This window comes from Vicugna pacos, chromosome 32 (genome assembly GCF_048564905.1).
Source record: "Vicugna pacos chromosome 32, VicPac4, whole genome shotgun sequence".
In the NCBI taxonomy this organism is placed as follows: Eukaryota; Metazoa; Chordata; class Mammalia; order Artiodactyla; family Camelidae; genus Vicugna; species Vicugna pacos.
The window spans coordinates 5,712,016-5,727,600 of NC_133018.1; the positions used below are offsets into that span (position 1 = coordinate 5,712,016).

The 15,585-nt window shown below is 36.8% G+C and overlaps 1 protein-coding gene across 6 annotated transcripts in view; it reads right to left on the minus strand.

Annotated features, from left to right (window-relative positions):
- HORMAD2 (HORMA domain containing 2) overlaps window positions 1–15,585 on the minus strand; it is a 56,229-nt gene that overhangs the window by 24,130 nt on the left and 16,514 nt on the right. For 3 of the 6 annotated variants that reach the window (XM_072953256.1, XM_031692598.2, XM_072953255.1), the window contains exons 6-10: window positions 14,450–14,470; window positions 13,740–13,766; window positions 8,116–8,183; window positions 7,289–7,440; window positions 6,860–7,113 (exon numbers count right to left, since the gene is read on the minus strand). In XM_072953256.1, the coding sequence (XP_072809357.1) occupies window positions 6,860–7,113; window positions 7,289–7,440; window positions 8,116–8,183; window positions 13,740–13,766; window positions 14,450–14,470 (522 nt within the window). The remainder of the gene's footprint in view (window positions 1–6,859; window positions 7,114–7,288; window positions 7,441–8,115; window positions 8,184–13,739; window positions 13,767–14,449; window positions 14,471–15,585) is intronic. The other 3 variants (XM_072953257.1, XM_072953259.1, XM_072953258.1) reach the window with 3 other exon arrangements.

Genomic DNA, 15,585 nt, shown 5'->3' on the forward strand with positions numbered 1-15,585 from the left:
AGAACTGGCTTTCACACAGGAAAAAAAAAGGCATTCATGTAGACTATATATTGTTATAGTATATGCATTCTTTTGTGGAACTCATCAAAAAGAAAAAGCAATCCTTTCTAGCATGAAGATACAAAGACTCAGAAAGATCTCAGAAAATTGGAAAATTATAGCACATGGACTCCCCACTTAAAAACTGACAAAAATACAAATTCCCAAAGAGCTGTATGGCTTAAGAAACCAGGACTACTGGTCTCTAAAATAGACATGTACAACATTAGCCCTCTGTATTTTCATAGCTGTTATGTGTTAGAAGCTTTTAAGGAGCCTGGATTAACTACCTCTATTAGAAAGAAGTACTTTCCCCTCAGCATTTAAACTTAGCATAAAATTTAAATAAGATTCTACATCCAGTTCCAGTTTCAGAACATGTCGCCATACAGGTGAGTTCTTTAAAGAAGCCTGACCAAGACTCTCTCTCTAGTGTATACGTCTACTGCTGTCTGTCCAGCTGATTATGACGGAGAAGACAGGTCCAGCTTCACAGAGTACTGTGAGCTGCTGCTGTGTTTGTGTCTCCTCCCTACCTAGGCCTTCAGTCCAAACCGCCCCGACAAGGAATGAAGGCCTGTCCTGAAGATGCTGCAGAGGCAGATAAGGTGATAAGGACACATTTAGGATAGGTTTTTCCAAACAGCTCTACATAACCTGTTCTGTTCTAGGATTCCTTGGTCTCTTTACTTGGGTTCTGTGTTCTATTTTCCAAGTGGAGTTAGGTTTTAAGAGTCCTCATAATGTAAGAATTTTTAAATTTCAAGTTTGTCTGCTTTGACCATTTCTGAATTCATTACTCAATTACCGTCTCACTTTTATGATGTTCCTCAGATCTTAAGGATCACACCAGGAAGTGAATAGTACAAATATTGAATAATTTCAACTAGTGATAGAAATCTTTTTATATTTATCTTTCTGTAGCCAAGATAAGAAATAACCTGGAAAAGAAAATTGTATTAAAATATTTTTTTTCATTCTTATCTTAGTCTCACAAGATTATGTTACATTACTTCTTTACAGTGGATCACTGGTGAAAAGGCAGTATAAGCTGTTTGATCAAGATTTTGTAAACTTTCTATTTTTAATAGAAATTTTATGATTTAAATAAGTTTTTAAAAATCTAGCGATTTCCCTATATAGGATACAGGGAAAGGTGTAGAAGGTTCAGTACTGGAATTTCAGATCATAGAGACAGGAGTTCGGATGCGACCATACTGTACTTTCCATCTTGCCTGGAATGGCCTCTGCCTTAATCTCGGCCAGTCAAAACGATATATCCATAAAACAACTCAATGAAAGCCTTCCTACACAGTGCCAGTTTATCCTGATTTCTATGTCCTAAGAGTACAGGTTTTGGAGTCCAGATGCCTTAATTTAAATTTGGCCCTGTTACTTAGTCATTGCATATGTAGCCTTGGGCTAGTTTCTCTAAGTCCCAGTCTCCTCATTTGTAAAATCAGGAATAATGGAATCTGCCTCATAAAACAGCTGGGAAAATTTAAAGTGATAATACACGTAAAGCCGTGCGAATAATGCTCAATATTGTTAGTTAACATTATTTCTCATTCATACACTCTCCAGTGTTGTTTCCTATTTTACCCTGCAGGTATTGTCTCTTCAGCCAGAGCTCGCAAAGGTAGAAACTATATTCTATGTGTCTTAATTTTCCTCACAGGGCTTAGCAGGACATCATGTTCTTAATAGAAATTCAAACTATAACCCAGAGAATCTTAGCATGAGAGGAATCTCAGAGGTCCGTCTAGTTCAGATCTTCCCCCTAAATTGTGATTTTTCTCTTGCAACACCCTGGAGACAATCATCTATACTCCATCTTGAACACAGTGTGTATCTGTGCTGGAACACAGCTGGTGACAAAGAGTTCACCCTTCTCAAGACAGCCAGATTTATCAAGTAGTTGTCATTGTTAGAAAATCCATCCTGAGGCAATAGGGAACCTGGAAGCTTCTGGAAAGTGATAATACTCATTTGAGAGCTATACAAATTTTTAGGCTCTGTAAGTTTCACTTCTGATACTATATCCTTAGAAAATAAGGGAAAATTCTGCCATGCATATAAAGGTATTTATTACAATACTATTTATAATAGCAAAATAAGAAATTAACTGAAATGTTTAAAAGTAGGGAAATGGTAGAATAAGTGACTAAATGAAAAAACAAAGGTCATTAATATTTAAAAATATGTTACGTATGGAAATGAAACAAACTCATATTTCTACCATGATTCAAATCACATACAAATATGTGTATCTATGGAAGATGACTAGAGGGCATGCAACATATAAAATGAAGACAGTACTGATAGGATGGTAGGACAGTTGGAAGATTTGCATTGCATTTAAATTACTTTAACATCATCATGATATTGCTTTTAAATTTTTAAAGTGAAAGTTCTTCCTTCTACTGAGGCAAAATCAACCACTGCCCACTGCCCACTGCCCCCGCCAATGTAATTTTCACTTTCTGGCTCTTATTCTGCCCTTTGAAATTACACAAAATAAATCAACTTGCAGTATTCGAAAATGAACATCATAGTTTTAGTACCCTCACTCTCTGGCACTCTGGAAGACAAATTAGAGAGGCAACGCTGACCTCAGGGAGACTCAGGAGACTCGGCTGTCATTCACCGAGAAAGCAATGATGACAGCCTGAGTCAGCACAACAGCAACAGGGCCAGACTTGAGAAATGTTTCAAATACGGAATAGATAGAAATGGTAACCAAAAGGGTGTGAGAAGTGAGAAGGAAATAGGAGGTGAACACATTCCTGGTCAGGCTCTTTGGTAAAGTTTTAATGCAACACAAAGATAAGGAACCTAGGGGGAGGAAGAGCAGGTTTGGTTGGATGTTGAATTTGAGATACTCGTAGAATATGTCTATGTGTTGATGCAAGATCAGTTTTGAATAAGGGAGACAAACCAAACCAGAGAAATAGAAGAAGGCAAAGATAAGAGCAAAGCATGAATTAAAAAAAAAAAAAGCAACAGAAGTGATTGGCATAACTAAAAGATGATTTTGAATAGAGTAATAAGAGATACAGATTTGGGACAAATATAATAAAAAAAAATGGGGCACAAATGAATACCAGTATAAAAACAGGGAAATAACTACAGAAACAGAAGCAATTTAAAAAATTATAGAAGGCCTCCCCGAATAACTTCATGCCAAAAATATTTATAAATAACTGATCTTTCTCTCCTCTATTTTCAAGTATTTATATATTTTGGTGTGAAGTTATTCATGGAGGTCTCTTATAATTTTGAAAATTACATTTTTCTGCAGTTATTTCTCCTTTTTTTAGAGAAAAATATAGAGCATATCCCTGTAAACTTTAGGGTGGACAAAATTTTTCAAATAAAAACTGCAGAAAATAGATGAAAAGATTAATAAATTGAACTAAGCAAAATTAATATTCTGTTCATCACAACACACCATTAAGAGAGTAAAAAGGCAACTCATAAAATTGAAGAGATATTCCCAATACATGTATCTGCAAAGCACTTACACGCAGAATATATATTCAGAACTACTACAAATCCATAAGAATGAGAGACAACCCCAATAGAACCCAATAGGAAAAATTACAAGTGACTTGAAAAGACACTTCATAAAAGGAGATATCCAACATGGCCAATAAACACATGAAAAGGTGCCCATCTTCATTAGTCATCAGGGAAATGCAAATTAAAAACCATAATGACATATCACTACACACCCACCAGAAGGGCTAAAATTCAAAAGATGGAAAATGCCAATGGTTGGTGAGGATGTGGAGCAACTAAAACTTACAGATGGAAGTATAAACTGGCACAATCACCTTGGAAATGGTTTTATAGTATCTATTAAAGCTAAATGTACACATATCCTGTGACCCAGCAATTCTGCTCCTAGCAATCCTATTCCCACCAGAAATGCATACATATTTCACTAAAAAACATGTTCAGAACATTCAGAGCAGTGAAAAAATGTTTCACACTCCGTGATTCCACATCTACAAAATAAAAACAAGAGAAACTAATCTATTCTAATAGAAGTCAGGAGAGAGATACTTGTTGAGTAGAACAGTGACTGCAAAGTAAGACTGAGCTTTCTCGGGGTGCTGGTAGTAGTTTGTTTCTTGATCTGGGTGCTGACTTCACATGTGTATTCAGTAGGACTGGGACAGGGTGAGGCAAACAAGATACCTAGGAAGCAAAATTTAAGGAGGCACTCTCTCTTACCTTGTTTGCCTCACCCTCATCCTAGCCCAGGTGTTCAGTTTGTGAATATTTATTGAGCTAAATCATTATGATGTGTATATTTTTCTGTATGTATATTATACTTGGATTTAAAAATATAAAAGGAGTGGAAATAAAATAAAAAATAAACTCCAAATAAAAATTAACTCTAGGTGGAATAAAAACCTAAATATAAACAGGAAAACTTTAACATGTGTATAATAAAACAGGAGAATATTATAAATGACCTCAGATAAGGAAGGATTTCTTAAGAATAACCAGAAGCACACATCAGAGGAAAAGATTTGACTACATTAAAATTAAGAGCTTCTCTTAGGAAAAATATCTTAAAAAGTGAAGAAGCAAGACACAGACCTGAAAAAAAATTACAAAATAAATAAGTGAAAAAGAATTATTATTCAGAACATATTTTTTTAAATCAGCGAGGAAAAGATAACCTAGTAGAAAAAGGCATGGAAGACTTGAACAGTTACTTTATACGTAAGAAAACCAGAAAGGCCAATACACATGAAAAGATGCTCAAACTCATTAATAATCAGGGAAATGCAAATCAAAATCAAATCATGAAGCATTACCATTTCATATCCAGTAGTTGGGAAAAAACATCAACTTGGGTAATAGTAAGTGCTGACAAGATTGTAGGGCATTCCCTCCACGATTGGTGGAGCATAAATTGGTACAATTACTTTGGAAAACAGTTTTGCATTACCTACTGAAATTGAAAGTGTACAAGCCCTAGGACTCTTTGGTATATGCCCTAGAAACACTCTTGCATATGTATATGAGGAGATGTGTATATATATAAATGCTTCTAACAATTAAAAATGTCTATCAAGAGTAGAATATTCTACAGCAGTGAAAATGAATGCACAATCACATACAGTAGGATAAATTTCATTTTTGATGGTCAAGCAAAAGAAGAAAATCACAGGATACCTAGAGCATGATTACATTTATATAAAACTTTTAAACAAGTGGATATACTGATAGATGATAACACTATAAAGAAGAGTAAAGGCCAACTCAACACCAAAAAAAAAAAAAAAAACCCACAAACAACCTGATTAAAAAATGGGCAGAGGACCTGAATAGACATACTTCCAAAGAAGACATGCAGATCTGCCAACAGACATGTGAAGAGGTGCTCAACATCACTAATCATCAGGGAAATGCAAATCAAAAGCACAATGAGATATCACTTCACACCTGTCAGAACAGCTACTATCAAAAAGAAAACAAATAACAAGCATTGGCAAGGGCTGCGGAGAAAAAAAACCCTCATGAACTGCTGGTGGGAATGTAAATTGCTATAGCCACTATGGAAAACAGTGTGGAGTTTCCTCAAAAAAATAAAAATAGAACTCCCATGTGATCTGTTACTTAATCTATCAACTGAATTATTCATTCTCAAGTTGTCCTGCTTTTCCTCTCAGTTAATAAAAGAGAAAGAAATTCTTAATTTTAAAAGATAAAAATCCAGTTGAAACATGCTCATTTTTTCTTAAGCTTTGTTTTAAAAACCAATCTATGTTAGCTATAGCTTCCTTGAGTGGAATCAGAAGAAATTTGCATCAAAATCTAGAGCCATTATCATGTCTGACATTGTTAAAATACGTACTAATACTGAAAAAAATCCTGTTGTTTGGTATATTATTTATATTAACTGAATCAAGACTTCTTTTCAATATATTAAACGTAATACAAAGTTAAAGAATCACAAGGAAACTTCAAAAGCTACCTACTACAGCCATCTATCTTTAAATAGGACTCAAACTTTCTCAAGCAAATAAATTAGCATCCTAATCTTAAAATACCTTCTGAAAAGATTTTATAACATTCCTTCCCATGAAGCGGTCTGAAAATTCTTTATGTTTAACTCAGAACCCTTTTAAGACAATGTTGGCATATGGTGAACTTTATTATCCAGACAAAGGGTTATAGATTTACCTAGGCCACAGAAGGACGCTAGCAGGTACTCAACACCAAGTCTCTCTTGGAGGAAGCAGGAAGGTTAAACAGTTTAGAGCCCTACCTTTTTGGCTCCATTGGCTCCAAATCATCAGCTCCCTGGTTTTCCCCAGTGACCTACCCCCAAAGCTGGTCTCTCTCCACATAACCAAGGATTGACTATCATTTTGTTTTAATGCTGACTTAGATTTATCCTTAACATTATTCTACCCGAGTAATCAAGAATTTACTTATACTTCCAAGTGAGCATGAATAGATACCTAGAATATTTTAAAATATGTTTAATATGCCCTTTTAAATTAAAGAAAGAAACTCCCAAATTCCCTAAATTCATGGGTACCTTTTATGAGAGAAATATATTAGAAAGTTTTGTTTTCTCCTAGCCATGGACAATATCATTTAACAAAGTATATTTCCTTCTTGAAGACAGTGCCTTTTTTTAGAATAAAGACTCCTTGAGGTCAGGCGCTAGTCTTGTTTTCGTTTTTATATCCAGCACACTGTATTGGACCCTCACTATGATATGACCTGTGTAGGAACCGAAAAACGTCAACAGTGTTTAACTGAAGTGAGGAGTTACTAAGCTCCGCCTTACATGATTGTCGCACTCCTCTTCCTCCTCCTCGCAGTCTAGTCCTTGATGGGCAATCTCTGTAGTGCTGCTCTCCTGGAAGAGATTGTTCTCCAAATCAGACACTCTGGTGGCCTCGGTTGTGACTTTCACTTTCATGCTATGAAAGCCAGTGGAGACCAATCCCACTTGCAGATTTACAGGCTCCCCCTCGAACAGCAGGAAGTGTGAGTTCACCCCTTCTTTAAAACCAGGGGGTTGGTAATCATGTGGGGTCACTGCAAAATGAAAAGGGCAGAAAGCCAACAACACTGAGTTTCAGGAGAACAAGTCAGGTTAATCTTTCATATGTAATAACACACATCTCTTTCAGATGCTTGCCAAAATCCTCCTATTTATCCAAAATATTACTTCAGCACTTCAGAAGGAATTGCACGAGAGGTGTCCACCTACCTGCATTATAGTAGTGGAGTTTCATGGTAAGTATAACATCATTAGGAAGGGGCCCAAGGTTCTGCATCAGTATGTACAATTTACGGATCAGTAGAACACTGGCTTTCTTAATGTCATCACTGGTTGTCCCACTTTCGAAGCTTGTACTACTGCTATAGCCACATAGAAAAACAGCAGCCTTTTCAATCACATATAATATCTATTTCAAAAAGAACAAAACTTTTTACTCTATGATTAAATAAATATAAACTAAACTCAGGACACCCTTGAGACTACTTAAGAATGTAAATTAGAGGAATTATTGTATTTTTGCAATGTCTATACAAAGAATTTCTTAAGTAGCGAGTTCTCTTAAGACATTTTTTAATTTGTTTTTTTTTTATTGAAGGCATTTTAAATGTGACGTGTTATTTTACAAACTTAATTTACAAATAACCGCATACTATAATAGTGGGAACAGTGGGCTTGACATTTAATATTGGCTGTGCCCCTAACTAGCTGAATGACCCCAGTCAAGTCACTTAGACGCTGTAGGTCAGTTCGTTCATTTGTGAGATCAGCTCATGCACATTTCTACAGCTCTCCAAGTATAAACTCAATCATCAGCTCTGGGCCTTTGTACCATCTGGTTATCTCTCAGAGGCATCCCCTCTTCACTCTTACATGGATGGTGACAATGACTATCTATTCTTCCTGCTTTTCTTCTTGTCCACACTCTCCACATCACTGCCAAAATAATATTCCTAAGGGTTGTCTCTGGCCACAAGAGGCTTATGTTTACCTCAATCCTATGTACTTCTCATGTTTATTAAATGATTAGATTCTACCTGTCAAAATCCATGGTGGCTCCTTCTTTTGTGTATTTGAATTTGAACTGGTATATCTCAGTCACTTTCTAGAAATATCAAACGGAATAGAGAAAGACATTATTTAAAGCAAAGACCAGAATCTCATCTGATAATAGGTAAGGAACACTTTTATTTTATACCTACTATACTTCCTAGATACCTGTCTGTTTCACAGCATTACATTATTCAGGAGTAGTATTTCCAGATATAAGGACAACAAATTTTCTCCTCCATGCTAAAAATGAGTTAGATGGCATATCCTATTGTTACCATTTTAAGGCTGGAGAAATTAAAGCACACAGTCAAGTGTCTGACCTGGCTTTGGTAAATAGCAGTGGAACCAGTTAAGAAACCATTTACTCATGAAGCAGATATTTATGGGAAGGTCCACTTTGTGTCAGACACTGGAGTCACAGTTGTGAACATGACCAAAAAGGTGCCTGATGTTCTGGAGTTTACAGACTTTGGGGAGAAATGGTCAATAAAATGTAAGTAAATAAAATAATTTCAGATAGTAATAAGTGCTATGAAGAACACAAAGCAGCTGCTGTGACAGTACAGAAGGAAGGAGGTGCTGATCTGGTTTGGAAAGGCCGAGGAGGGCCTTCCTGAAGAGGTGACATGTGAGCTGAGCCTCAGTGAAAAGAGGGGGCCAGTCGTGTGCACACCTGGGGAAGGGCCGGGCACTGGGGAAGAAGGAACAACATGCAAAGGCTCTAAAGTAGGAAAGGAAGTGTCTCCCAGGGTCAGAGAGGAGGCCGCGTGGCTGAGGATGAGTGAGCATGGGGGAGAGTGTAGGAGATGAGGATGTAGAGGAAGTTGTGGGGCCTTATTAACTATGGTAAGGGGTTTGGATTTTATTCTAAGTAAACCAGAAGTCCACTGAAGAGTTTTAAGCATGGGAGTGCTTTGCATCTTTTAAGATCACGTTGGCTATTTTTAAAGTGCAAAGAAGTGGGAACCATTACCTGTAGTAATTTAGGGATGACCAGAATGGCAACAGGAAAACTTGAAAAATTTGAAAAGCACCCAGGATCTATGGTATCAGATTTTTTTTTTGATTCTGCACTAAAAACTAGATACCAATGCTATAAATAGGGACAAAGATAGATATAAATAAGCTAGAAATAAAGAGGGACAAATTTCCTCATGAGAGGGGCACTCTATTTAAAATAAAATGACTGCCTCGTAGTTGAAGCTAACATTGGACCCAGATGCATATACAGCTGACCCTTGAACAACACAGGCTTGAACGGGGCAGGCCCACTTGTACACTGATTTTTTTCAATAGCGAACACTACTACAGTTGTATATGATGCATGGTTGTTGAATCCAAGTATGCAGAACCAAGGATACAGAGGAACCGAGTACCTGGAGGCCCTACTCTAAATTATACACAGATTTCCTACTGCACGGGGGTTGCCACCCCTAACCCTTGCGCTGTTCAAGGGTCAACTAGAGTCTGTCCACAGAGCTGGAGAAGGTGCTGACACAGGCAAAGGGTATGAGTTTCAGTCAGAACTCAAAAAAATACCCTTCATTCATCTGTTTCAGTGTTTGTCCCTTGGCAATGTGGAAATGGGAATGTTGGATTGATCAGAAAAAATCACAACGTTCTTATTACTTTATTCTATGATTTGATATCCCATTAATCACAGGTGAGCATGTCCTGGGGAAACTAGCTCACGCTGCTTAAATTAACTCTAAGAAGATTGATTTGTAATGGAGTTAATTTTAAGAGGAAAGTATTTTTTCTAGCAAAACAGTCTCCTTGAGAAATCAAACCAAGCTCGGAAGGCTGCTTTGTGAGTGGGATAGGAGATGTACATGAGGCTAGAGGTGCCTACAGCGGCAGGCTCACTCCAGACGGATTAGATACACAGCATCCTCTCTTCCCTGATTTGCGGTGTAGATGCCCTGTCAAGTAAACAATGCCTATTCTTCCTGCCTGCCCGTGTTTCTCAACCAATACTAGCTTTGTAATGCTCTGAGCTATCTTTTATATTTAAAATTATATCAAGAGTAGATCCTTTAGTGGTTGATAATTTTATTAACACTTCATTATTTGGCCCCTGATGCAACTAATAAAAGAGTTACATTTATCATTGTTTTGCAGAAGATGCTAATCCTTATAACTTCAATCTGTCTCTGACTGATCAAGGAAGGTATATTTACAGCAGCCACTAATCTCTTCTTAACACCCATAAAACACTGTCCTGCTTTTCAGATTAATGTTTTGCCTAATAAAGATGAGCCTGTAAATTGCTCACCAATCGCTTCTATTAATCATATTGAATGCATCCACCTGGACCAACACAAAAGCAACAGGAACAGCTTTCCCTTCTCCCTCTGCATTCCAGTCTACAGGCTAGACTTTTCAGTCTGTCTCCAAAGTGTATCCCAAATCCACCTGGTTCTCTTCACCCTATCCAAGCCACCACCATCTCTTTCCATCTGATCTGCTTGCCTCCAAATTCCTCCTCCTATAATTCATTCTCTGTTCTACGGCCAAAAATTTTTGAAAATACAAATCAGATCATGTGACTCTTTTGCTAGTGGTTTCCCACTGCCCTTAAAATAAAATCCAAAATTTACCTTGGCCCACAAGGGCTTACTCATCTGTCCCCTGCCTACCTCTCTGAACTTATCTCCTGCCTTTTCCCCTCCCACTCATTCAGCTCCAAGCTCTCTGTCCCTGGACACACAAGATGCCTTCCTGCCTTCCAGCCTTTATACAACCGTACTCTGGAATATGCTGCCTTCAGATGACGATAGTGATGATAATATTTGGGCGCGGCTGTCTAACTGCTCTACATCTATTCATTCTGAGCAGGGATTACATCATTATAGATGAAGCTAGTAAGCAGAACTGGTATGCGGCTCCATTGTCTGCAGTGCAAACTACTGTGTGGTTCTGCCAGTTGCAAGCTATTGCTTCTCACAGAGCTGCATGAGGTGACTCTTCTAACCAACCAGTCTCAGCTCAAACGGCGGCCCCTCCAGGAACTGCCCTCCAGGCTTTCTTCCCTATTCCCTACCTCAGTACTCTCCAGCTTATCACCTTTTTTTATTTTCTTCATAGCACTATGATCCATCTGAAACTGTTTTGCTTAATTTTCGTTTATTTATTGTTCATCCTCCCTCATAAGAACGTTTCCAGACAGAAGGGACCTTGTTTATCCCATTGACTCCTGTGTCTCAGGCACATGAAGGAAACCCAGTTAATATTTGCTGAATGAATAAATATTCAGCCAGGATAAGAGTTCATATTCAATTAGGATTTCATCCTACAGGATTTTTTTTAAAACAGAGTCTCTAAAAAGTATATTGTGGCTAGAAGCAGGGACCATCTATAGTTCAGTTTCTGAAGCAGGCTATTAAAAGTCGTGTTGACCACCTCTAATGGGCACAAAGAAAAACAGAGGGTGAAACAGTAAGAATTGTGTCATCACAAAATTCAAATACAGTAATTCTTTAAGAGTCTGTCATGCATTAAGCTGTGTAAACATTTTCTTAATATATTTACATTTTGGCTTACCTACCTTATTAACACCCTCCACCCATTCTGTAGTGTGTGGCTATAGAAAAGCCACATTGTCACTCTTCACTACTTCAGTTACTTTCGTCACTTCATCTCTCTCTTGAGATGGAGCAATCAGAAGAAAACCTCAAGTGCAGAAGCATCACAACTTTGTGCGATGCCCAAAACTCTGTTGGTCTCTGGACTGGGGAAGCACACTTATTTAAGACAGAGGTTCTCAACTGGCAGACCCTTCACAAAAGTGCTGCAAATTTTAATCCACATGTGAAATTTATTTTTGCTTTGAGTACATGTTAATGTTGTTAATGTGAGTATTGTTTTGCTTAGGGGAGGACATACTTCTACCATTATGAGCCAAGAATCACGGCATCATATCAGCTACATGCCAAAGACAGTTTATGTGAGAATGTTGTTTTGCAAGTATATGAAAGAACAAAATCAAAGAGGTAAATTGTTCTACCAGTGATTAGCCGCTGAACAGCAACCACAAAGCAGTGTAACCCTACGGATGCTTTCAGGCACTACGAACATATCCATGTCATAGATATACTGTAATTATTGCTGACATGTTTGGTGTCCTGTTGAGTCTTTTAACACCCTTAAACATGCCATCAAATTTTCTAGCAATCATGTGTGTCATGAACACATAGAGATTAGGAATCACTCACTGCTAAAGGAAATAATCTGCAAGAGTTCAAAAATTTTTTTTCTGGGTCATAAATGATAGCTCAGAATTCATCATATAATAAGCTTTTGTTTCCTAACTTTGTTATCATATATATTGCCTGCATCAAGGCTCATTTAACAGTTTTCTTCCATTCTGTAATATTTTTTGGTAGATAAGCCCAGTTTCCTCAGCATTTCACTATCTCAAAACCACTAGTTTCAGACTAGGAGTTTTGCATGAATAAAAAAAATGTAATAATTTATTGCACTAAAGAAATGACCAATTTATTAATAATTTATCAGGAGATCTTAGTTTGGAAAACTTCCCTCACACCTACCAGAAAAAAAAAAGAAAGAAAGAAACTAAACAAGAGACAAAGATTTTTTAAAAAAAGGTAGCTTGGACATTGAGGAATTGTTACCCACCTGTACAAACCAGTTTTCTTCTGCCTTGCTCAAACAGATATTTATAATATTGCCAAGAAAGAATATTAAAAGCTAAAAAGTGCTTAACTTAGTCTCAAAGGTCAACAGTTAGGCTAAATCCATAGGCTTAAGGAAGGAAAATTGAAAGCAAGGGAAAAGAAAGGGAAGAGGAAAGAAAGCTGGGAGGAAAATAAAGAGGGCAGAATGAGAAGAAAGCAGGAAGGGCTTCTCCCTCCACTTCTGTGCCACGCCACAGCTGCCACACCACAGCTGTCACACACGGCAGCACAAGAAATTATTACATGTCTGGCACTATGACATTCACTCTGGGAGGCAGAAAACAAGACAAGACTCTTGTCCTCAAGAATTCACAATCTGATTAGGGAGATAAAGTAATCTATATGAAATTGTGAGGTCCTGCTGGAAAAAGAATTTAGAGAAGGAAGATATTAGTGTGCACAAAACAGCCAAGGAGGCTTTCATAAATGTTTTGAACATAAGTTGGCCTCGAGGATGAGGATGAGTAGGAGTCAATAAGCAGAGGGAAGAAATTTAGAGAGAAAAGTAAAGAGGTAAAGTTTGAAAATCTATGAAAAGATCAAAAGGGGGAGAATTTAGTTAGCCATTAAAAAAAAAAAGGTTTAGCATTATGCCAAAAAGGCCACAAACAAAGAATTTGGCATCAGTTAAAATAAAAGTAAAATGTGGTTTTCATACAAGCAGAGATTCTTACTGTTAGAGTGTTAGGGAATAGGCTAGTTCTACCCAACGCTTTTTTCCCCAGCATGCCTAGGTAGCTTCAAAAATCTCATAATAAAGAATTGGTGTTTTTATAATAAAACACACTGAAAGAGCTCACTGTGAGTTACTTTGCTCATATGGTAGTCTAGAGGTATAACCTATAGCCTCAACTCAGATAAACATATTTAAATATAACATACATACACTGCTCATCTCTGTGTGTTCTTACCTCAGGTTCCTTGGGATTTGTATAAAGCTATTTAAGGAAAAATAAACAACATTTAGTTTCTGAAACTTACTAGGTTAGTCTTCACAGAATACATCTGCTATGTGAAGAGTTCAGCTGGTGCTATACTAAGTGAGTGCTGAGATACATATTTCAATCTAGAGATAGAATAAGCTCTTGTTTTGTGAACGTAGACAGTCTTTCTAGTATTCTGTGAACACTGACTATAAGGAAATTGATACCTTTGACTACTGTGACTGAACTACAAACAAATTTTAAAAAATCTGTTATGGTTTAAAAATTTTTAAATAAGTCGTATATCTAAGACTCTCAGTGGTATCTTATTTTCCTTCTATTCTTGACTACATCTACCATGTTATACCAGAAGTATACAAAACTTCAAAAAAGTCTACAAAACTTCCAAAGTGAAAACTTTATATAAAGTAACTCAAATAGTGAAATCCTGATAGCCAGTAGATGAAGCAGAGGGTACATGCTACAGACCTCCCCCTGTATAGTAACATGTCAAAGAAATATATAGGTTATGATCTTTTATTAAAACTTCTGATAGAGTCTATTTTTTTTTGAATTCCAAAATGTCATAGGATAGACAATGAAATTCAGGTAGAATGGGGGAAAATCCTGTTTTAATATTTCACTTTCTAAAAGACAATGTAACAGAGACAGAGACTGGTCTTTAAATGTGTACTTACTGTAAGTACTGCCATGTGTAGCTTTAAGAGAAAAGAAAACTATTGTTATTATATACTTGCACCTATATTATTATTATTTTCAATAAAGACTAATTAAAATATAACTTCAAAGAAGTTACAAAGATTTAGGTAGAAAAAATATTCAGAAGATCAGAGAAACACATATTAATCATTCATTCAAGTGATTGTTTATTGCACACTCAGGGTTCTGCTGGGAAGAAGGGGATGCAAAAAAAAGATAACTATCCTACTGTCTATAAGTTATGTTCCAATTTAGGAGGCAAGATATACACAAAATAATTCATTATTACTAAAAATTAAATATGCCATAAGCATCTCTAAAACATTTTGCCTTTTGAAAGTAATCTACTAAAGCAAAAAATCTGAAATCTGATGTGTCTATAAAATCTTTGTCCTCCCTACATATACATTACTATAAATAGATTTTCTGTTTGACAGAATAATAGAATATATACAGAGATAGAGATATAATCAAGCCTATCACAAATTTTTAAAAACTAGGATACAAATTAGAAAATTTTAGGACCATAATTTCATATCAAAGTATTCACCTATTTCACCCAACGGACTAAAACATTAGTGACACTGTGTGGCCATTTTGGTTACTGCATACAATTGATTTTAAGGCTACACAGTGAAACTCTAATTTATAGGAATTATTTAATTAATAATTTACTCATTCATTCTTTCAAAAATAGAAATGGCCCCTAACCTCAAAGAACATGGCCACCAGCACAGGAGAACAGAAAAGTACACGGAGAAGCACATCCTTACACTTGTGTTAATTGCTACGAAGCAGCAGCACAGGGTGCCTGAGGACATTAAAGAGAGAGACAATCTAGGCTGGCAGAACGACGGGAGGTGTGTGTCAGGAAAGGCCTCCTTAGAGAGGTAAACATTTAGGCTGAGACCTGAAGGATACATTGGAATCAGCCAGATAAAGGGTGTAAAGTAAGGAAGAGAATTTTCCAGGCAAAAGGAGCGATATGTACAACAGTAAAAGGCACTTGGCATGCTCTGGAATCCTTGTGTGGCTTGAACATAGTGAGCAACGGAGACAGTGATGCCTTGGAAAGTACAATCCCCAGAGCAGCGGTCCCAGCATCACTTGGAAT